The 22591-nt window shown below is 51.8% G+C and overlaps 2 protein-coding genes across 12 annotated transcripts in view; one reads left to right on the forward strand and one right to left on the reverse strand.

The window, feature by feature from the left end:
- SVOP (SV2 related protein) overlaps positions 1-6934 on the forward strand; it is a 28915-nt gene extending 21981 nt beyond the window's left edge. For 5 of the 8 annotated variants that reach the window (XM_027797852.2, XM_027797851.2, XM_055708518.1 and 2 more), the window contains 4 exons: positions 517-628; positions 1895-1976; positions 2208-2297; positions 2976-6934. In XM_027797852.2, the coding sequence (XP_027653653.1) occupies positions 517-628; positions 1895-1976; positions 2208-2297; positions 2976-3182 (491 nt within the window). In that variant the 3' untranslated portion in view covers positions 3183-6934. Of the gene's footprint in view, positions 1-516; positions 629-1894; positions 1977-2207; positions 2298-2975 lie in introns of those variants that run through there. The other 3 variants (XR_008731950.1, XM_055708501.1, XR_008731955.1) reach the window with 3 other exon arrangements.
- Positions 6935-8405: 1471 nt separating this feature from the next.
- DAO (D-amino acid oxidase) lies at positions 8406-22554 on the reverse strand. Of its 4 annotated transcripts, none has more exons than XM_055708546.1 (12): positions 22318-22554; positions 20552-20798; positions 18920-19125; positions 18663-18777; positions 18221-18297; positions 17693-17758; positions 16857-16911; positions 16259-16363; positions 15616-15698; positions 13602-13719; positions 12784-12882; positions 8406-11256 (listed from the first exon to the last, which is right to left on the reverse strand). In XM_055708546.1, the coding sequence occupies exons 3-12, from the start codon at positions 19111-19113 to the stop codon at positions 11125-11127; spliced, it is 1044 nt and encodes a 347-aa protein (XP_055564521.1). In that variant the 5' UTR covers positions 19114-19125; positions 20552-20798; positions 22318-22554; the 3' UTR covers positions 8406-11124. The 4 variants fall into 4 exon arrangements, with proteins under 4 accessions (XP_055564521.1, XP_055564527.1, XP_055564539.1 ...); XM_055708552.1 differs by having other exon boundaries at positions 22309-22554; XM_055708556.1 differs by lacking the exon at positions 8406-11256 and adding an exon at positions 11264-12043.
- Positions 22555-22591: the final 37 nt, after the last annotated feature.

Raw genomic sequence — 22591 nt, forward strand, 5'->3', positions numbered from 1 at the left:
TATCAACGAGCAGGTGAGAAATAATTTGATGGGAGCATATAAATAACACAATGGAAAGAAAATACCAAGTTCTAAGAGCCCTTAAAAGTAGCAGTACGGAGATTAGCAGGGAACAATGGTCAGAAGTTGAAGAAAAGATATTCCAATGAGACATAAGGCAGTCATTTTTAGCATTCACATTGGTAACCACTGCAATAATCAGTGGGAAACATGTCAGAGGGGGTTGCTCATTCCTGCGTCAGCGTGTAGCCCCTGAGTGTGTGGATGTGTGGACCAGTGGGGATGCCGAACATGGAGCAAGCCTCACCAGCTGGGACGCAGGGCTTCTGGTTTCAGGTGGCACCAGTGGCTAGGGCAATGCATTCTCCACCACTGCCTGGTGCCTCTGCCAGCAAAATATTCTAAAGAGAGAGAGAGAGGGAACAAAATGTCACATCTAAATAACCCAGCCTGTGTTAAAAGCTGCAGCCTCTGCCTTTGCTCAATTGCCAACTATCAACTTGTTTCCTTCTACAGGTGTGTTGGTAACACTATGGATTATTGATCGGATAGGTCGCAAGAAAACCATGGCCCTGTCCTTTTTTGTCTTCTCATTTTGCAGTCTTCTGCTGTTTCTCTGCGTTGGAAGGTAAGCGAAGCATGGTCAGCAACTGGTATGTCTGATTCATCCCTGTTCTCCCTTGATTACGGCAGGAGAACTGGAAGTGGTGGTTTGAAAAGCCATGAGATGGTCGTGCTCATCTGGAGAAAGAATTAAGGATGGTGCTAGGTTTCCTCACCAGAATTTGGACATTAAAAGAAGCAGGAGAGGAGAACTCTTTCACTGTAATCTTGCAGACAGAGCAAGCCAAAGGGGAAAATAAGAGCTTATGTCTGAGCCGGAGGTAACCACTGGGTGATTGTTAAATCAGATCTGATGTCCTGAGCCTTGCTAGCTGGTACTGCTCTCTGCCATTCATGACCTATGTTTCCCCAGGCTGACTGTAATTACAGTAATTACCAGGGCAGTGCTTCGCAGCCAAGCCTCTGCCTCCCGTTCAGCAGCTCTGACTGCTTCACTTGTGGGCTCTCAGTGGTCTAAGTGCTGTGACACAATTATGTGAGAAGCAATAGCCACAGACTGGTCCAACCTCCGAGTTGTACGCAGCATGGCTGGTGGAGCTTGACGCTGGCATTGCGGATCCACGGGGCCTGACTTTCAGAAGAGCTTGGGTTCGCGTTTTTGTATTGTTCGGTGTCTGTCCTTCAGGCAGATTTTCCAACGAACAACTCAGTTGGAAGCTTTGCCCTTGAATCTTAATGGTACCAGATTTCCAGCTGTGCGCTGAGAGTTTGCCTCTGGCTGCATCTGGCCTTCGTGCCACATGCACGTGACAATATCTGTGCCTTGGGGCTGACAGAGAAGGAAGTTAACTAATAGCCAGAGGAGAGCTCGCTGAATTGAAACCTTCTCAGGCACTGTACAAAACCTTATAGTAGTACAGAAACCTCATAATAAGAAACCTTACAAAGTTGCAAATATCCAGGTGGCAGGTAGGTTCGTGTCTCTCTCTGCACTCTCATTTCCTTCTCGTGTGCCATTTTTTTATTCGCACCATTTGTAATGTGGAATATATTTTTCTTATTTAGACAAACTTAGGCATTTGCTGCTTATTTCAATAGGCCACAGCTGTCAGTTAGAATGAATACACTTAGAAAACTGATGTGATTGTGGGAATGCAGATTGTTTGGCATCATTGTTATATTAAAGGTCCAGGAAAAATACAAAGGGTTCATTAAAAAACAAAAGAAATCATTCTAACAAATTTAGCATTTTTATTGCACTTGCCTCCAAGTTAAACAAACAGATTGTACAGAACAGTCCCAAACACTGCTCTCCTTTTTATTCTCACAGAAATGTTCTTACTGTGCTGCTCTTCATTGCAAGAGCTTTTATTTCAGGAGGATTTCAGGCTGCTTATGTTTACACTCCTGAGGTAAGGAGATTGTTTTTGTAACAAGACTGTTTACGGGGACTGAGAACATGGTGGGAAATTCATTTTTATGACCTCGTCACAATGGACCTTACCCCAGATACGAGTCGATGATTTTCTTGTCATTGTCTAACAGAACTTGCTGTAGTACCACTTATTAATTTCCATTGATTTAGGAGACTGGAGGGGAGAGAACTCGGCAGCACCGTTAATGGGCTGATGCTTTGTTGGCAGGTTTATCCGACAGCCACGCGTGCGTTGGGCCTGGGAACGTGCAGTGGAATGGCGAGAGTGGGAGCCCTCATAACCCCCTTCATTGCCCAGGTAAAACCCTTCTCCTCCTGAGAGTGCCGGTGCAGGAAGGTGGTGAAGGACCTGCAGTTCTGCTGGAAGGGCCAAACCAAGGGCAATCTGTGCGCCATGTATGGAAGGAGGGTTCTTGTCGCCTGTTCCTTGAGGGGAATTCAGGCTCGTCTCTGAATTTATCCCTTGCTCCATACATTGGGGGATAAATAACCAAGAAGCGGGCTGCTGGCTGGATGTAAGGACACCTTGGCAGCCACCACCTGGAGGTGGGATCTGTGGGAGGCAGGGAGTTCCTGTGCGTGACGCAATGCCGCCTGTCTCTTGAAATGCCAGGCTGAGGTCCTGGTGGATACAAACCTTCAGGATATGTGGAAAGAGCTAGACAGGGAGGTTGGGGGAGCCAGGCTCCGCAGGGACAGGGCTCAAAAGGCTGTGTCAGAAGCAGTGGCTGGGTAGAAAACTTGTGACTTGCTTAAGTCCTGTCTAATGCATAAGGGCAGCAGCACCTCAAGGCATGTGTAGTCCAGACTGTTTAATAGCTACGTGTAGTTGTTGAGGAATGAAAGTATGCACATTGCATATTAAACATTTTTTCCAATACTGTAATTAAAATTTCTACTACTACCTTGGTATCTCTATTTCTTTCTGCGATAAGGCCCAGGGGTACGATTTTGTATTTTCTGCCTTTTTCTGCAGGTGATGTTGGAATCTTCGGTCTATTTAACACTGGTGGTATACAGTGGATGTTGCCTGCTGGCTGCTGTGGCTTCCTGCTTCTTGCCCATCGAAACAAAAGGTCGTGGCTTACAGGAGTCCAGCCACAGGGAATGGGGACAGGAGATGGTTGGGAGAGGATCTCATTCCCCAGGGGTCACCAGGTCAAACTCTGGATCACAGGAATGATGGGACATGAAAACCTGAAAGAATGAATGGTACGAGCAAGATCTCTTTCACAAAAAATCCGACCCTGAAGCATAGAAAGCCGACCATACTGCCACTGCCAATGTCACCTGTCAAACTGCAGGAACTTTTGGTTTGAACCTAAGCAAGTTGTGTCTCTGCTGCTCTTTGCTCACACTCATAAAAACTTTACTTCTGTATTGAGAGGCATTTGAATATCATTTGAAGTTTAGCAGGAAGGGTTTTTTCTTAAGTCTGTTGTGCTTGCATGGTCAGCTATTCAGCTTAAAATGTCCCGTGTCAAGCAAATAGCTAACTGAATGCAACTCAGTATAAGCTGTAATTAAAACAATGTACTCTTGATGCCTAAAAACAAAAGATTAATATTTATTGTGTACCTGGCATAGCACACGGTGGATTCCATACACTACAGAATAGGTTTTATGAATTAGATGCCTGCCTTGCACTTTTTAGCCATCAACAACAACAAAATGTGATAACGACAAACCAACCAATGCTTTCTACTTCCCTTGCTTATGGGTTCTGTTCCTTGAGAATTAACAGACACTGATTGCTTGGAAACTCTCTTCTGAATGTTTCTCCCACCAAAGGCAGGTAGTTTGAGTCGGTGAGGAGCGATGTGTGTTGCAGAGATGGAAACTTATACACGAAATGTAAATCCTCCTGGTTTGGAGCAGAGTTTGACTTCTCTAACATTGCCAGAAACATTGAGCACTCTGTCTGTTGCTTGGTGAAGACTGCTTCAGCTGTACTGGTGTCTCTTTGTGTGTGGAGATGCACGCTGTGGTTTTCTGCATGGGTCCAGGTATGTTTCTGCTCAGTTTGCCTATGTTCTCATGGTGGTGTAGCCAAAACCTTTGCTAAAAATGCCTCGGTCTGAACAGCTGCGTGGAGCAGTTTGGATGGAGCTGCTTTCAAGTGTCTCCCAACAGAAGCTGGCCTCCTGACAGCTGGGCAGAACTTTTCGATAGCTGCTGATTGTACATTGACTGTAACGTCAAGCTGGTGACAAAGGAATGTAGCTGGCATCGTATCCTAAACAGACACAAATCGTGGGAAGAGCCGCACTGCGGTCATCCTTGGGCGAGGAACTTCGCTCCTTCAGATGTAGCCCTGGAGGCTGATGATCCTGCTCTTGTCAGAGACTGTAGCAGAGTTCAGCTGAGGGTAAGTTTGCCCTGTTTGTCAGAAATGTGTCGCTGCGCAGGAGGTCGGCTTGCAGAGGCTGTGGATGTGCAGCGAGGAATTGCGTAAGGAAGCCGAGAACGTGTCTCATCCCTGTCTCAGTTTATTTTCAGGATTCCTGACTCCGGAACACACAACCAAATGTAAGTGAGATGGACTAAATGCTCATCACTAGGCTGTGGGAAGCAATACGTTTTTATAGTATGTGTGGTCAATTGTCTCACGTACACATAGGTAAGCACGCAACAATTTTTTGCACAGTAGAATATTTGAAGTATTCTGGGAGCCAGGCCCCTTTTCTGAGGGGCAAGAATAGGTCACTGAGTCCGTGTTTGGGTGCAATGCAAATGAACACCGTTGGGGTTCAGCTTTCACTTAGGGTTTTAGGGCACTGGAGTGCAGTATAATGCTCCAAGGCACGTTGGCCTGTTTGTTTATTTTTTTGGAAATTTGAAGGAAAACCAGAAGCGGATAATTCCTTAAGGAAAGGGAGGAAACTCAGGCTAATAAAAAAAAGGCCAAAGAGGTTATTGATACTCTGTGGGGGTATTTTCTGTTGAGAAAAGTTTGACAGGGCACCAAAAGGTCTGTCCATTCATTTACCACTCGATGGTGACCGCAACGAGAGACTCCAGGAGCAATTGGTCCAACCAGACAAACTTCCCTTTCCACGGGAAGGCGAAAACGTTCAGCTCACAGGGATCCCCCTTTTGAGGTGGCTGATGCCACAGAAACACCCAGCCTGTTCCAGTGGCCCTTACTGCGTGCTGGTTTGGTTATCCCTGTCTCTGCTGTCTCTCTGTCCTGTGTGCTCAGTCTCCAGCCAGCTCGTGTTCCAGTCACTCCCCAGTAAACGGACAGAGCTCTCACGGCGCTGACCGGTGCCGATAATTTGTTTTCCCCTCGTTCTGTCAGGCTGTACTTGGGTGAGTCTCCCTAATGCCCTGGTGCAGCTGGGGCGGCCGAGTGCTGCCTCCAAGGATAGATGGGCTTGTTTGCCTGGGACCATCCCTCCGGTGTGCGAGAGGTGGGCAGGGCGCTGGCAGCGAGGGAGCAGTTCCAGGTGGGTGTAAATCAGGTATCAGACCACACGTGTGACCAGCCAGCTAGAAAACCTGCTCTACCTTGGCGTTAATACGGACTGTTCACCCTTTGATGACGGTTCTGGCTACCGTCCTCTTCCTCCTGCTGGTGAAGGCACTTGAGAGCCGTGCCAGTCCTCCCCGATGGGGTCACATCCATCCCTTAGGTGTGCACCCCAAACTGGGGGGCCTCTAGGAGAATTCACCGGGGTGTAAGCCTGCATTAGAGGTGGGAAAGAATAAAAAGTGCAGGACATCCGTGGCCTGAAGGAATGCCACCTTGCAGCCTAGCTGCTAAGTTTGTCTGTTATTAAGCGCCTTTAGCTAAAATTCTGTTTTTCCAGCGTTAATGCTGGCATATCACTTCATTTTGTTGAGTCAATATTCAACAGTTTTAAAGGACTGCATTGCAGTGGCCTTCGAAATGTGCATTCCGAGAGTTTTAGGTGAAGTATATTTGTCCTAAATTTGCACATATGTATACTTCAGATAAAATATTCCCCAGGTAAAAATTTTTAGGTAATGCAAAACCTTTTGATGCTGTTGAGTAGTTCAGTTTTAACCTGTGACATTTACAGTATTAAAAAAAAAAATTTGAAGGCATTTTTTGCTTTTTATGAATTCTGCCTTGAAAATGTCTTTAAGGATCTAAATGCCAAGATTGTTCCTGCCAAGACATCTTCATCCTCTAGGTCTTTGATTTAGAGACAGCGATGCCTAACGCATGATCCAAAGTCTGGGAGAATCTCCCACAGATGTTCGTGGGCTTTGGATCAGCCGAACAGAGCCCGGCAGGTAGGAGCCCACCTCAGCTGACCCCACCTCACCGAAATCAGTAGGAGCCTTTTGGGCACTGAAGAAACAAAACTGAAGTTCAGGTTTGGCAGGTCCTTGCAAATTCTTAATAATGGAAGGGCATTTGAGATTGTCGCCTGAAAAACTGAAGAACGTTTGCGTTGATACACGTTAGCCTATAAATAATCACAAGTCATATTTTGTTAATATGGCAACACCATTGATGTATATAATAAGCTTCCAAAGATTGTTTTACACACTGTCAAGTATTTTTCACTGATGAAGGAATTAATATAGCTAGTTCATTTAAAACAATAAAGTGAGGTAATTTTGAATTAAAATTGAGAGCAAACAGAATTGTGGGATTCAGAGATTTGCTAACTGTCCAATGTATTAATGTGCAAAGCTGTTGTGGGAAAAATAATTCTCCAAGTGTGCTTTGATGGAATGATTTATTATTCCTAAATGCTTGCCGAAAGAACATTGAATGTTTTCCTGTGTTTGAATGTACAGTTTCTAAGCTGGATACATTTTAATGTTTAAAAACTTTGTGTATATCAAGCTTGTTGTAAAATACTCTTTTTGTTCCTATGTTACTGATGCAACATTGGATAGTTTAATTCCACACTAGATATTTTATGTTAAACAAATAAATAGTTTTTTCAGTAAAAATGCTTTTGGCTGTTCTGTCAGACTTTTATGAAGGGTTGGTAACTTTACCATTTTTTTGTCTTGATGCTCAGAGATTTGAGACACATGCTGCTCTGTGGACTCTGCTGGATACGCAAGGGCTCAGCACTTTGCAGCTCTGACTCATTTTGTGTGTGTTTTGTGCATTTGGACATAAAGAAAAGTCACAGGATGCATTATAAGTAACCTCATAGATAACTGCAGCTATTTTTTTTTTTTAAATTATCTTCAGATCTTTAGTTACTTTTTGCATTTAATTCAGTTTGGACGGTAAAAACCAGTCAGTTTTGCTTCTTGCCTGTGGGTAATTTCTAGCAATGCCTTTAATGCTGCAGTCTGTGATTGTAGATTGCAAAGGCATGTTGGGAGGAGGCGGCTCAGCATGTGTCTGGACTTCGGGGCAGGGAGGGTCCCCTCTATTTATTTGCTTTTTAATGTAAACTTTTCTTCTACCTGTCTTGTTTTTATAAAATATAATTAAGTGCATAACCCTGACTGTATTCCTCTACCCTTTAAACGATATTCTTATTTTGATGTCCAGCCATTTACAAACATAAGGTTGTTCAAGTCTGAGTCAAAATGACTAACGATCTGCAAATACTTTGCATGCTAATACAGTGTGTTCTCGTCTCAGTGTGCATTAATCTTCCTTCTCACAGCTTGTGCAGCCTTCGACAGTCCTCTGGGATGGAGAGTCTTATTTCTGGGAATGGAAATAGTTGCTAACTGCGGAAGGGTTTGTATCACGGAAGCAATACTTAGGGAGAATATTCATTCTTCTGTGTTTTCTGTGAACTTTTTGGCATCCTCAGGCATTTCTAAAGCTCATTCTGTTTTTCAAAATGCCAGAGCTGCTGTTTGCTTACAGAGGATAACTTTACTGATACTTGATGTATTTCCAGCTTTGTTCTGTGTCACAGGCGACCGTTGTTGAGAACTGCGAGTTGGTAAAATGTGCTGATGCTGGCCGCTGGCGACGGCGTTTTGTGCTTGTCAGGAAAGTATGTGCAGTAGCTGTGCAGACACCCCACCGACTCCTACCTTACCCTTGCTGCAGAAGGGAACTCCAATCTCACGGCTCTCCTGGCCCACAGTGTTTCATCGGCAGCTGCCAACAGTGTAAAATACCTTCCCTGTCGCTCTGGTCTCCAAACAGAGCGACCAGCCGAGCGACATGAGAAAATCCCAAATGTTTCCGTCTGGGAGTGTGAGTTCTTCACAGTCCAGGGGCTAGCAGCAACACCACGCAGGCAACCGCGTGATTTCACACAGTAGGTGTTTCAGGTTCATTTGTCTACTCGGGATCTAGAATGATGGCTCTTCCTCCTGCAGGATGAAATGTTCAGGGAAAATGTGTGGGGAAACACGGAATAATGATCTACTGGGATGCTGCTATGGAATTAGCATTTGAGGCCCTATCCATGCTATCAGGGAGAAAGCATCACACACGAGATAGTTGGATACTACCTTTATTGTGCGCACATACTAAATTGTGGCCTTTTAAAAAATCAGGAAAGTTAGACTGCAAATAGAATTACACATTAATCATTTTTGTTTGTTTTCTCAGAGGCCGTGTAAGATCACAGGACAGCTGCTCCTGTAGGCTCCACGATCAGAAGAACCAACTGCTTATTGTAATCTCTACAATGACTTGCTCCACCCCTGCTCATCGGCGTAGCTCTTCTGCGATCGGGTGAGTGGGTTTGATTTACAGCAGTGCAAATGGGAGAAGAATATGGGCCTTCATCTGTGGAATAAGTGAAATCGAGCGGGTGCTATTCCGCTGAACAGCTTCTGCTGAAGCGCTATCACAGACCATTGGGTTTAGCATTAATCAATGGTCAATCTTCTGCTATTGTTTTCTTTTTTTCTATCTTTTCCTTGATTACACCTATTTGGATGTGGCTGCTGATGGATCAGGTGAGCTGCCAGATCTAGCGGGAAACCCTTCCGACAGAGAGACTGGACATGACCGGGGCTCCTCATGTTCCACCTTTGTGTTTTTAAGCACACTGGTGCCTCAGCTGCCAGGCACACCGCACATCCATGCTCCGCTGCCCTAACCTGTGCCGTAGCTCCAGAGCCGCTAACAGAGCTTCCCTTTGCCGCTGCTGCACAGGGCAGTGATGATGTTCTGCAATCGAGTGACAAGTGGAAAGCACGCATGACTGCAGCATTCCTAGGATGCTGTACACTTTGCAAGGATGTGAGATGCACTGATGTGTTGGGCCGGAATTGCAGTCAGAGGAACGTCAGCACCTGCTCTTGTCGGTGCCTCCGACAGCCTTGGACTCGGGTGCGGCATCAATGAGAATTCCCGTGCTGCAGCCTTGAGAATTCCAGGGCCACAGGGATGAGAATTCCCATGCCACAGCGATGAGAATTCCCGTGCCACGCCACTTCGTCAGTGCTGCAGGTGTCCGAGCGGAGGCGAACACAACCCCCCTGCCCCTTCCCAAAAGCAAGGAAGGGAAGGGACACAGCAGCAGCCACCAGGAAATACTGGCCCTTACGGTGAGAGGAACCATCGCTGCTTTTGTTAAAGGGCAGACAATGAGCAGATGCACTCAGCAAAGCACGTCAGAGCTTTCTGATGGCCCAGGGTGTGTAAGCTGGAGAAGTACACAACACCGACACAGGGTGCAATGGAAAGTGAGGTCGCTGGAAGGTGTCCCAGGGCCACGGTGGTGCTGGCACAGTAACCTCTGCAGCACTGCTGGAAATGAGACCAGGCTCGCCCGTGCCCACAAGGCTGCAGATCTCACATGCACGGACCATCTCCAGTGGCACCGAGTGCTCATCACTTCCCACAAAGCCTTCACCAGTTTCTCTTTAACTTGGTGAAACTGAAGCAGTGTGTCGGGAGACAAGTCCTTCGGCAGGGAGCAACTCTGGTGCCAGGCTGTGGCCAGGAAAACATGGGCTTTTCGTGGGACTTGTTTAAAGCCGGGTGCCCAGGAGGCAGAAGGAGCCCAGCTGGCCTGCAGCATCGCTCACTCACTGGGCGCAGCTGCCTGGTCCATCCCAAACCGGGCTGACGAGCTATTTTTGGCACATGAAGTCAGAGGGAGAGAGAAGCTGCATCACAGATGAGTAAGAAACAGTTGGCTTCTCTGCAGAGGAGAGCGAGCCAGGCCCCGTCTGCAGGACTCGGGACAACCGGCTAGCCTTCGGGTTTGAGGCTAATGCTTCTTCACCATTCAGTACCTTGGCTGCGATGCTTTTTAGAGCGGGAAAGACACATGGCATGGGAAGATCGGCCAAACCGTATCTTCAGAACAGTGCACGGGGTCCTCAGCAGCGTCACTGAACAGCCCCAATGTCATACCCTCCCGGGAGCCGTCCCCAGCTCCATCGGGAGGCACAACCTGCCCCGAGCCAGCTCCTCTCCCAGTGCTGCTGCCCCAGCTGCGTCTCACGCCTGGAGGAAATGAGAAACTGAAGGGCCCGTGGGAGTTTTAGGGACGAGAGCAGCTATTTTGTGTATGGTCTCTGCTATATATAGAGTCTGGCAAGTACCCGGGGCTGGAACATGTTGCTTTTGTTGCTGAAAACATCACTTGGAAAGCCCATTTTAGGCAAGCGCTGCTGCCTGTTGCCAGATACACTAACCAGGTGCCGTAGGCTCATGCTTTGTCTTGGAATGAATGTAAGAAAAGCTATTGTAACTGAAGCACGTGCTTGTAGAGCTGTTGTTACTTCTCTGGGAGCTTCTTCCTACTAAGGAGCTTTTGCCTCCTGGGGGAAGCTTGCAAATCTAATTACATGCCGGGTGTCGGAGCAGTCAGTGAAGACCTCAGGTGGCACTGGCTCAGTTTCAGATCCTGTCCCATCATGCGGATGAACTGCAGGACTGTCAAGATTTCAGATGAACCCTGCCTGCCCTTTGCAGACTGATCCCCGGGACAGAAGTGCACTTTGCCACAGATAATTAGTCCATATTTTAAAGCGCTTCCTTTAGGTAGGTCATGCAGGGCCGGGGTGGAGGCAACTCAGCCGTCTGGCAAACGGCAGCAACAGAAGTGGCTGCAACCTGGAACTGAGACACTGCGAACCAGCGTTGGAGCTGGCGGGAGGGTTGAACAGCCCACGTGTATCAGTGTGTTATTCGCATCTTTCTGCTGTGATTTCTAAGCTACTGCTGTCACAAGAATCCCGGGTGAGCAGGCAACTCACAAGCGGGGCTGTGGTGGGCCGGCCACCTTCTTCTCCTGGAGGATGCTCCCAAAGAGCCTGGCTGCTGCCATGGCACAGCCCCAGTGGATGGTGATCCCGAACCCGCCGTGGCCATAGTTGTGTATCACCTATGGGAGAAGAGGAGGGATCGGTGCTGAGAAAGCTGTGCTGGAGCCCCGGGGCTAAGGGCAGCGAGGAGCCACAATAGTGGCTGGGAATGCCATTAGTGTCTTTAGATTGACCCTTCCATCTGGGAGCTCCCAGTGCACAGCTGGGGGATCTTCTGCTCCTTCCCTTCCTCCAAAAGCTGCTGGAGAGGCAGGAGAAACTCTGCATGGTTCAGTGGCATCCCAAGCATCGTCTGCACCCGCTGCTCCGGCCACCCCGAAATGCAGCAGTGGGGCTTGCAGCCGTGTGCCTCAGAGCACATCACGTTACATCCTACCTAGTGTTTGTTCCTACCAAAGTAAATTACTTTGCTTCAGCAGGAGCCTGACTCATCGCTGGGATCAATAGCTACACCTCTCCTGTGCCAAGGCAGCGTAGATCTGGCGTGCTGATAAAGGAACAGAGCGATCCAGAAATTAATTCAAATACAGCATTACTTTGAACTGTGCTCCGGAGTTTGCCTAAATACACCGATTCCTTTCCAAGACTCTCCAGCTAAAAAATTGAATATATTTTCATTACATTTAGTTACATTTTACAGTCGTCATCCCCTTTGGAGCTTTAATCTCTTCTTCTAAGCTGTACATCTAAGAGACACATGCATGCACTCGAATCAAGGATTCCCTCTGCAGGTCTGCTGATGAGCAGTCAGGCGACAGCACGGAGGAGTAATGTGGTCCTACGTGAAAAGGTGCTGTGCTGAGGGTCCAAGAACAGATGGCACACTGCAACTCGGGCATCTTTTCTCTAAAAGATATATTAGCCATGCAAGGCTATTTAAAGAGCTATTGCCCTGGAGAAGTTTGAGCCTAGACCCCCAGCTTTACTTGCACAGAGGCAGCTGAATTTTTCAGAGCCCCGCAGCGGGTACAGCCCCAGCAGTGTCCCTCTGTGCCTTCACCACATTTCATTTCATGCTGCTGCTGAGCTTCAAACTGGAAGAAATCTCAAGTCCGATCTTTTGCACCAACAATCTGGTGTCAGTGCTGGAGGCCCTGAGCATTTTATTAAAAACTGCGTATTGGGTTTGATTAAATGGAGACATGAAGTTCACAGGCACAAGGGACTCTGTACCTTATGGGCTGCTGGCAGAAAACCACACTACTTTAAATGCTGACACCAAAATGTGGTTTGCATGTGCCTCGTGTGGTCCTGGGAGCAGCGCAGCCCATGCCAGACTTTTTCTCCCATATGGGTTTTTCGGTGTCTGTGAAGAACTAAGCTCCAGCTGCAGGTTTATCCCTTGGCAGGAGCACTCCTTGCCCCCTCTCCCCACAAAATCCATCAGACCTGGCTATCTTTGACATTTATCTCTGACACTGGGTTGAAACTGAGAGGGGAGACAGAGCAAGGACCGATGAACGCGGGGCAGTGCAGCTGCGGGCTGAAGAGCACCAGCGTTAGCTGGATGTGGGTGTTGCAAGTGCCTAACGCACAATTAGCGTGGTGGTTAATGACACTCGGCATCTGGGGGCTGTGCACGGTACCTCTGCCTGGAAATGGCCGTGGCGGAGGGTCTCCCGCTCCAAGCGAACGAAGGGGCGTGCTGGTCTCAAGCCGCTCCACTCCTCTACGATCTTTGCTTTCTGAAAGCAAAAGCACATCAGCTCCTGCGCGGCGTTTCTCTGGATGACAGCAGCCAGATCCCTCGGCACTAAGCGGTCCGTGAGGCGAGGGCTCCCGCAATGAGCAGGGACGGAGGCTCCCCTGTCCCTGCTGCTGCTCCAAGGGGCGACGGGGCAGAGCAATTGCAGATGGCAGCCTGCACGTCGCCAGCCTGCAGCAGAGCCGGCAGGGCAAAGTGCTGTGCCAAAAGCCCACACGTTCCTTGTAACCCAGGGTGCAACCGCAGTGGCAGGAGGGGATACAAACCAGCCTCGCCACACGCCAGCCTTTCTATAACGCAGCAGAAGGTGGCGGGAGGGGGCTGGGGCCGGATGCCCTCCCAAAACTTTTGCTCTGATTTTTTACCAGCTATATGAGTAATTACGTTTTCCTACAAACCTTGTCTCAAAAGCAATGCCAGCCCCAGTCCCTGCCTGTCCATCAGCCAGGTGTACTGAGCCCGAGATGTGCGTGATGAACGTGGCCAGGCACCAACATGATGCTGTGCCACCCCGTGATTTACCCTCTCACAAAGCGCCATGTGCTGCCGGGGGACACACAGGAGGCCCAAAAATTCAGGTTTTTGTGGTTTGTCCCCAGCGCCCATCCCTGCAGCCTCAGCTGCACCCCAGCACCCAGACTCTCCGTACCCCTTCCCTCCCTACTTCCCGGCGGTGGGCCTTGGGTCGGGGTCTCCCACCTGGAGAGCGGGAAGCAGCCTGCAGCAGTTCTCCCAGATAGTTTTGTGATCCTGGGTGCTGTTTTCTTCATTCCAGTTGCCGTGCTGATAGATCCCTCCCAAGACTGTGAACTCACTCCTGCACCAAGACCCAAAAGAGATAAATGGTGGTGAGTGTCCCCAGCCATCCCTTGCTGGACCACCACACCGAGGGACTCTGTGTGGGGGATGTATGGATCCTGCTACGCCCAGAGCCTGTAAAATATTCCTGCCGGACGAACTCTCACACGGAGCAGGCGGGAGTGGTGCCTGCATGTCTGCTCATCAGCAAGTCATTCATCAAATACTATCAGCACTCAAAAGGCCCTTGCCTGGGCAAACCAAACAGCTCATTTCATCTTCTATCAAACAGGTCTGCTCCTGCTTGGCTAGGGAAGAGGGCTGGAAGGAACAGGATGCCTCCAGTGGGGAACACAAATAAACATATTTCTGCTGCAGCTGCTCCAAAATTCCTGCAGGTTAACAGAGGACAATGGCAGGTTACGGCTTGGGGGGAGCTGGGGGTGTCTGTACCTGCTGGACCCTTCTAAAACCTTGCTTGAGCCCTGGGAAGCACAAAACCACAAAGGCTGAAGGGTGGGGCGTGCAGGAGGGGAGCCCCCGGGGCTGAGCACTCCAGCATGGAAGAGATGCCCTCTAATGCTCCCCTTGAGAGCCAGCCTGGTGCCCAGCTATGACAGCTCCAGCTAAAACAAACACAGGGAAAAGAATTCAGATGTGGCTGGGACTGTGATCAGAAATCGCTTGGAATATTTTGCTTGGGGGCTGTGAGCATTCAAAGTTATTTACATAATGGCTGATTGCCTAATTCTGAAATATCAGCACAATAGGGAGTGCCAGAAATGCAGCATTCAAGCTCAAGCTTAAAAAGCCCTCTCCATGGGCAAAGCCGGGTAGATAGCTGCTCTCAGGAGGAAGCAGAGGTGGGATAAACAGCAGGTGTATTTATTTATTCTGCAGTTTAGCTCCCCGAGTACAGGCATACACTGCCGTCTCAAATAATAGATCCCAATTCCCCTAAGAAAGTTGCCGGTGGGAAGCAGGTGGAAAGCGCAAGATAAGTGCTGGAAGCTGGGCTCTGCCCGGGAACAGCCACTGCCACTCGCTGAGCTCTGGAGATGGTGCTTTTGGGGCCAGGATCTCATTTTAGCCCTCCTCATCCCTATGGGGACACAGAAATAAGGTCTTCCCCTGGGATTCCTCCTTGGTTTTTGCAGGGAGCTCTGCATGGGTGCTAAACTGAATGGGACGCTCCCAGGAGACGTCTCACCAACAGCTGCAGGCACAGCTCAGGGTACCAGTGAGGGGAAGGCTGAGCTTTTTAGGATAGGCTTTTATTAAAGTAAAAAAGGATTCCTGCCACTGGTTTTAATGGGAGGATGGATCAGAAGTGCCTTTCCCCACAATGAGCTGTTGTACAGCAGTTCTGTCAACACCATTGATAAAAAAAAGATGGGTACAAATGTGAAAACACGAGATCTCCCCTGAAATATTTGCCCTACTGTCAACGTTTGGCTCTTTTGAGGACCTGATTTTGTTTTGGTGGGATAGGATCAGGGACACTGAAGCCACGTGGTGCTGCCTGATCTGAGAGCCCAGGACCAGCCCAGCCCCACCGCACATCTGAGTGCCGAGCTGGGGTCTGCGCAAGGAGGTCACTGCCCCAGGAGTGGGAGCTCCCTCGCTTTCCCTGCCTGCCCGCGTGCTCCTGCTCTCCTCCCTGAGAGAGATAGGCTGCTTGTAATAAATGTCCATGGTCTTGTTGGTGGTTCCTAATGGTCTCCAGTCATTAGCTTCTTTCCCTAATGGCTCCGAGCTATGGAGGTGCTCAGTCCTACTGAGCATCGTCAGGCCAGGTGTGAACGCAGGCTGGGCTACTGCAGGGCAGGCAGCAGCAGGGAGCCGTGGCCAAGCCAGTGCTGACAGCAGAGCATCACTAAGGCCAGCCAGCCCCTGCCCACCTGCTGTCACCTACCCCGGTATGACGTACGGTGAGTTGTAGATACCAGATTTGATGTCATGAGTGATGATGAAATGCTTCACCCATGGGGCCAGGACCTGGGAGACAAAGGGGAGAGGGTCAAGGGGAGGTGGAGAGCAAGGTTCCTGGCTCAGGGAGGCAGCAGGAGGGATGTGGGCAGGCTGACGAGCGCAGACACCAGGGTCTGTATGTGGTACCCTCCCTTCTGCTCAGGCTCTGTACACCACAGCGCTGCTGCCATGGGAAGACAGGGAGGTGGGAGGGCAGGTGGACAAGTGGAGGAGCTTCCTACCTGGCATCAGTCTGTGTTTCCCCACATAATTATCTTCTTCTCCCAAGGATTTTATGTCTTTTTATTATTAGCATTATGCTTCTGGCCTCCCCCCGCCTTCACCCAGAAAAGAAATGGGGTGGTGACCCAGGACGTCCCCACAGCTGAACGAGGAATGAGATTCAGGTTTTCTGCTCTGGCCTCCACACATGAGGGTTTTACACAACCAATGTTTTCCGGGAACTGGGACCTGATCCTGGTGTGGGTCCAGCCCATAAGCCCTCGATTCAGCCCAGAGGGCTCACGGTTAACAAGTGGCTCCTCCAGCAAAAAGAGTGGGGGACGTAAGCCCTGCACCCTCCTCACCTTTATGACCTGTCCACGGCCAGGTTGTAGCTCCGGGTCGGGCTGCAGCTCCCCGGCACGCACCCCAGTGCAGTTTATTACAACATCCACGCCCTGGGCAAACATCTAATGAGAGACAGACGTGGCGCGGTGAGCGGCGCACACAGCGATGCGACCCACGGGGGGCACGAGACTCCTGCATTGAAGCCAAGCCCAGAACTCGGTCCAACGGTCTGGTAATGAATAAACCATAAGGGCCGGATCCAGGGCACAGCTCCCCCAGCACAGCTCCCGCTGAGACCCCATGTGTGCAGGCAAGGAGAGTGTTTGCAGTTCAAGGGGAAGACGGACCGTTGATTCTTGGCTGCGTCCTCACTCAGTGCTGGCCAAACACACTACCCTGTCCCCTCTCAGCCATCCCTTGATGCCCAGAAGTCTTTATCTTGCCTGGTAGAATTTGTCTCCTAGATCTTGGCGTAGTCTTGCCGCTGCCCCTGGCCCATCACTTATGCCAAGGGACGTGCCAGAGCAGCATGTGCCTGCTGGATGCTGCTTCTCCATGCCAGAATGGGGCTGTGCCCGCTGCCCTGCTCTGCCCCGGCTCGATATCACCACTCACCTCCTGGAAAGATTCAACCTTCTTATGGAAAAACTTCACTCCTCTCTGCGTTAATCTGGGAAGAACAAGTTCATTTGTTACCAGCAAATGAAAAGCAAATGTACCATTCAAATTAGCACCTGTAATTGATACCCAGAGAAGGTACAGCTTGTTGCTCCTTGTTATAAAAGACCTTGTCCATGGTCTTTTTGGTGGTTCCTAATGGTCTCCAGTCATTAGCTTCTTTCGCTATGGCCCTGAGCTACGGAGGGTGCTCAGTCCTGCTAAGCCCTGCATCAGAGCCCAGGTCTTCTGCTGTGGGTAGGGCACCCACTCCACCTTACCAGTAACAAGAACAAAACCAAGCCCCACATATTCCCACAGTTAGAAGCACTCAGATGCACAAAATACACTCCCGGGCTAACAAAGCGGGGAGCCTGTTACCCCCCTGGAGCAATGAGTAGGAATTCCAGACCCTTCTCCCTGCCTCCCAGGGATGCATCCCTGCCTCCCCTCTCCTTCGGCTCATCCTGCTGTGCCCCTGCGCTGCTGCGGGGCACAGGTTGCTGAGAGCAGGGGAGGATGCTCAGGTCCCCTGTGGGTGCTGTCCCACGGAAGCCACCAGCACCAGCATCTTCAAGCTGATTAGGTCAGAAGTGCAGCAGGACACGAGGTGGCCGCCTCAAATCAGTGCCACCTAAACTCAGCCACCAACCTGGCCTGAGAAAAGGATCCAGGGCAACACCTGATGTGCAGGATGAAAATCCACACCTGCCTCCCATGTCCTGCTGGCTGCAGGACTCGGAAGGAGCGGTGGCTCTCCTGCACCCCCAGTGCCATGGCAGCTCTGCACTCACCTGTTGGTGAGCCATGGCAGATAGCTCCTGCACTCCAGCATCAGCGCTGTGTTGAACCAGCCGTAGCTGAAACCAGACGAGGAGAGGAAGGATAGGACCTGCCTAAGGACCATAAGGAACCCCCAGCAGCTTTGCACAACAGCCGCTTCCTGCCCTGGTGCTGCCGACGGCCGCTGCAGCTCTGGGACCCCAACTCCCCCTTGCAAAACATGTGCATGTTTTTTTCTCCTCTGTTTACAGCACAACACACCTTCTGCTGATTTTCTTCCCCCAGTTTGACAATATTTGGTGAAGTAAGAGCAGAGCTGGAATGGTTTCCATGCTGGGCTGCTCCTTTTTTGCCTTGTTTGAGGCGTTCCCTACTTATTTTAAGGGAAGCAGCTGTAACGAAGCGAGGCCACTTCTGCACCTGCAGTTTCTTGCCCTCACCACCCCTTGACAGGGAAGCATCTGGGACCGTTCACCCATACCTGTCCTGCCGGGGGGGAAGGACATCAGTGCCTCTCTGGAAAACAGACTGGAAAATACCTGTAACCAGGGAAGAGTTCAAGCTCTTTTGCTGTCAAGTTCCTGAATCCCAGGACAATGTTCTTCCAAGATGGGTCCTGCAATAGGGAAAAAGGTCCGAGCTCATCAATGAACCCGAATTGCAATCAATCCCTATCGTGGGACAGAAGCTGGGGGGGTACACAGCCCACCCCGAGGAGCACGGGCAGTCATGCAGCTGCAGCACACCATGGCCAGCAAAGCTCTGCCAGCTCCCACCCGCCCAGGGCTCAGCCCTTCCTTCATACCAGTACAGCATCAGGGGCACAGAAAACACCGTGTCCCGGGCAAACTGTCACAAGACAAACTTGGAAGGATTCAGAAACATTCAGAGCATCATCTGGGAAAAAGTACAACCCTGCCCGCCCCCGGGCAGCCTCCGAGCTGGAGCCCTTCCCAGCCCTGGCTGTGACTTGCTCCTTACCGGCACCGGCTGTGTAAACAGGTTGTAGCCAGAAATTAAGAAAAGTCCCATTTCCTTCGCTGCCGGTGAGCCCAGGTGCCTGAGGAGGTGATCGAACGTCTCCTTACTCCAGAGCCTGCAATGAACACGGGGGAGCGGTGGCTCTGCCAGCCCTATGGAGCTGTGCCTGGGCAGCTCAGCCCCCCATGCGCTGATGGGCATGGCGGGGCAGACACGGCACTAGCATCCTCCTCCTCCTCCTCCTCCTCCTCACTTACGTCTCCTGCAAGTTGCCATGGTCACTCAGGTAGGGCTGCCACAAGCCAGCTGCCCCATCGCTGGTGGTGTGGGGTGTGTAGCGGTCTGCGTAGACCTCCATCTCCAGGGAGGGCACCAGGCTGTGGTACTGCTCGTGGATGCACAGGGCAGTGGACAGGCCGATCACCCCAGCCCCGATGACGGCCACACGCATGGCTCCGGCTCTCTGCAGCGAGGGAAACACCTGAAGGGCAGCACTGGGGCTGGGGTGCCGCTTGGACAAGCTGGGGCTTCCCAGGAGGGAGGGCATCTGCTCCTGCAGGACCCCACCTGGCCCTGGCTCTGCTGCTGGAGCAGAGATGGCTCAGGGAAGGGGCTGAGCTGCTCTTGGTGCATTAGTGTGCATTTCTTGTACAGCCTCCCAAGTCCTCTTCAGCACCTGCCTGCACTGGCCAGGCACTGAAATCGCAGATGCAGGGGGTGCAGCTTGCCACGGGACGTTACTCCATTGCTCACAGCCCTTGTGCTCGGGGCCGCATCCCTGGCTCTACCCTTGGGTGTGCTGTAGCTGCTGGCAAACAGCAAAGTTGCAGCTCAGCTGCCCATGGCCGTTCTCCTCTGCTTGGCAGAGAGAGTTGTGGTTGCTTTGTGTCCTGCAGCAGCTCAGGACAGGGTGCCACAGCCATCAGCATCCTCTTCTCCCTCCCATCAGCCAGCATGATGAGGGCGAGCAGCCGGGGAGAGGTGGGAGCACCCACCCGCTCACACCGTCTCCCATGGGATGTCGTGAGCCCTCCATGCCCAGCAACCCAGCCCTGCTCTGGGGAGTTCCTAATTCTCCCCAGCCCCTGGCACGGGCTGGAGACACAAGAAATGGGCAGGGATAAAAGAAATGGGAAACAGCAGGTGTTTTCCAGGGAGCAATGCCAGGTGCAATAAATGCAAGGATGGTTCCTCACGCTGCTGTTGCCCTCGGGGCTGCCTGCACTTGAGGGTGGCTGTGCCACCACCCCAAATCCTCCCCAGCACCAGCTGGGAGAACCGCTGTTTGCCAATGTCAGCTGCGAAGAGGGTCTGCAGCCCCCTTTGGTCTCCTGACTCTTCCCTCTTGACAGAGCTTTCCTGCCTTGCAGCCTGGAAAAAGCCCTTTGGTCACCACCTGGGCAGAGAGCAGCCAAGGACTGATTCGAGGAAGGGCTGGGGTTACAACAGTGTGGGTCATGTCGGCCTGGGTCACACCCCTGAATGCTCCGCTGCCAGCATGTGGGTAGGGGGAGGGATGCCAGCAGCATGCCAGACCTGGCTCTGGGCAGCATGAGTAAATTCTAGCCCATAGTTTTATTTGGACAACGTGACGCGCAGCATCTCTGCTGCGAAAGGCAGCCCGCAGCGGGACTGACATTTGCTGGAATGGAGGGATGAGTCATCGGGATGGCAAAGCACCGACAGCAGCAGGAGAGCCGCACTGCTTCCCATCTGCTGTGGTTTTATAACCCACAGGCGGCAGGAGCTGGGGCTGCACGCTCTACCTGCAGCCGGGGGGGGAGGGACGGGACGGGACTCGCCCCAGGCTGCCCCTGCAGCACCGACCAAGGAGGTATCCGCCTCGCCACTCAATAAATCATGGGAACACACATTTTCCACCAGCTTACCTGCAGAGTGTGTGGTCCTTGGGGTAGTCACCGCGGTTTTCAGAGACTTCAACAGAGTCACCTTCTCAGGGCAGCTTGTTTACAGCCCAGCAAACTGCCCACAGTGCAAGGTCTAAGTGCCAAGGGCAGCGGGATGACAGCCCACCCCCGGGCAGCGGGGCCAAAGTCTTTGCTCCAGACCCAGGGAGGTGGAGTCCCCCGCACCAGACCCCGTGTGTTGCTGGCAGCCGGCCCAGGAGTTGCTCCTCTGAAAGGAAAACAGGGTCACCACCGTCTGTGGCAAAATGCCATCATTGACACTTGTCACCATGGTGACTGCTGGCTGCCCCGATGGGTCCTGGTGGATGGAGAGATGCGGATGGGACTCCCCAGCCACCGGATTCCTGTGGGATCTGGAAAAACCAAATGCCGAGGTCTTGGTTTTTGTGTCGTAAGAGAGAAATGGCATTGCTTCCCCTCCGCTAGACCCCAGGAGCCATGCTGCCCAGCTTCCCCCTCTCAGGGGCCAGATGGCTTCGTTTCTCTTTTCTAAGCTGCCTCTCCCTTCACAAAACCCACAACTTTGGGCTCTGGGCTGAAAAGCCAGGTTTCTGTCAGTGCAGATACCATTAGCAGTGGCAGAGGCAGCCCTGGAAGCACACATGGTGTTTGGGCAGAGTTGCTACAATTAAAGATTTTACTATGCCTCAAGGTTTTATAAAGGAGGTAATAAGGATAAAAGAAATGGGAACTAATCTCCTGCACAGGTTGCAGACATGTCTCTGGAGTCTTGGGCCCTGGGTTTCAGCCACGCAGCACAACCCACCGCAGGTGACAGGAATCCAGTCTCACAAAAGGCAGAGGAAAGGCATGGGCAGGCGTACGCTGGCCTGAGCAGAAGGATGCTTTGCCCCGAGAGGTCAACGAGGATGGCCTGGGAGGGTGAAGTCTGCAGGCTCACAGGGCTTCAGCACCTGGTACCTTTAATGCTTTTGGTAGCGGAGCACCACTCGCACACATTTCGGATCCCCAGCATCCCTGCGGGGGCTGCCATCCTGCCTCCCACCACCTGGCAGGAGCAGCACCACCCGCGGGTGACAACCTTATCCAGGCTGCCGAAGGCAGCAGCTGGCGAAGCCATGGGATCCCGCTTCGCTTCGGATGCCGTGAAAGAGAAGGCTCATCTGTCACCTGTGCGGCCTCACGACCGCATCCTCCCAGGGATGCTGCCAGGAGAAACCTCCTGGGGCAGGTGGTGTCCAAGCCCCGGGCACCCACCCCCTCGGACCCCAGGGTGCTTGGCACAGCTCCTCTTTGGAAACACAGAATCACTCCGGTGGGGAAAGACCTTTAAGATCATTGAGTCCAACCGTTAACCCCGCACTGCCAAGTCCATCACTCAACCACGTCCCTGCGCGCTGCATCCGTGTGGTTTTCAAACACTCCCAGGGACGGTGACTCCATCACTCCCCTGGGCAGCCCGTGCCAGTGCTTGACCAGCCTTTGGGTGGAGAAATTTTCCCTGAAATCCAGTGTAAACCTCTCCTGGTGCAGCTTGAGGCTGTTTCTTCGTCCTGTCACTTGTTACCTGGGAGAAGAGCCCGGTCCCCCTGCCCACAGCCCCCCTGGCAGCTGGAGAGCGACCAGCCCCCCCAGCCCCTTTCCCCCAGGCTAAGCCCCCCCAGTGCCCCCCACCAGCGTGGGGAGGGACGGAGGGGGAAAGGCACCCACGGCCTGAATTATTAAGGGCTTTACATACAACCAGCAAAGCCTCTTACACTAATTACCCCATTACTCGTCTGCCTCTTGCTTTCGGCACCGCTGACCCCTCGCACTTTCTTCGCTCCGCTCCGAAGGGGGCTCCCGCCGGCCGCCCCCGCCGCCCTCCGGGGGCCGTCAGGGGGATGCTCAGACCCACCGGCACCTTTCGGGGCGCTGCCCCGCTCCCCGTGCCGAGGCTCGGCCCCCCCCGCCGGGGTGCTGGGCCCCGTCAGCCCGGGGATCGCCCGCCGAGCGCGGCCCGGCCCCGGGGAAGCACCGCCCCGGCCCGCCCCGGGGCCG

The sequence above is a fragment of the Falco cherrug genome, chromosome 1 (assembly GCF_023634085.1).
Source record: "Falco cherrug isolate bFalChe1 chromosome 1, bFalChe1.pri, whole genome shotgun sequence".
In the NCBI taxonomy this organism is placed as follows: Eukaryota; Metazoa; Chordata; class Aves; order Falconiformes; family Falconidae; genus Falco; species Falco cherrug.

Coding starts and splice junctions, on each gene's coding strand:
- DAO (XM_055708546.1), bottom strand. CDS start 19,113: ATGCGTGTGGCCGTCATCGGGGCTGGGGTGATCGGCCTGTCCACTGCC. Junction 17,759..18,220: donor GAACTCTTCCCTGGTTACAG/GTATTTTCCAGT, acceptor GTCTGGTTTCAG/CTACGGCTGGTTCAACACAG. Junction 12,883..13,601: donor GGCTGCTTCCCGCTCTCCAG/GTGGGAGACCCC, acceptor TTTTGCTTTCAG/AAAGCAAAGATCGTAGAGGA.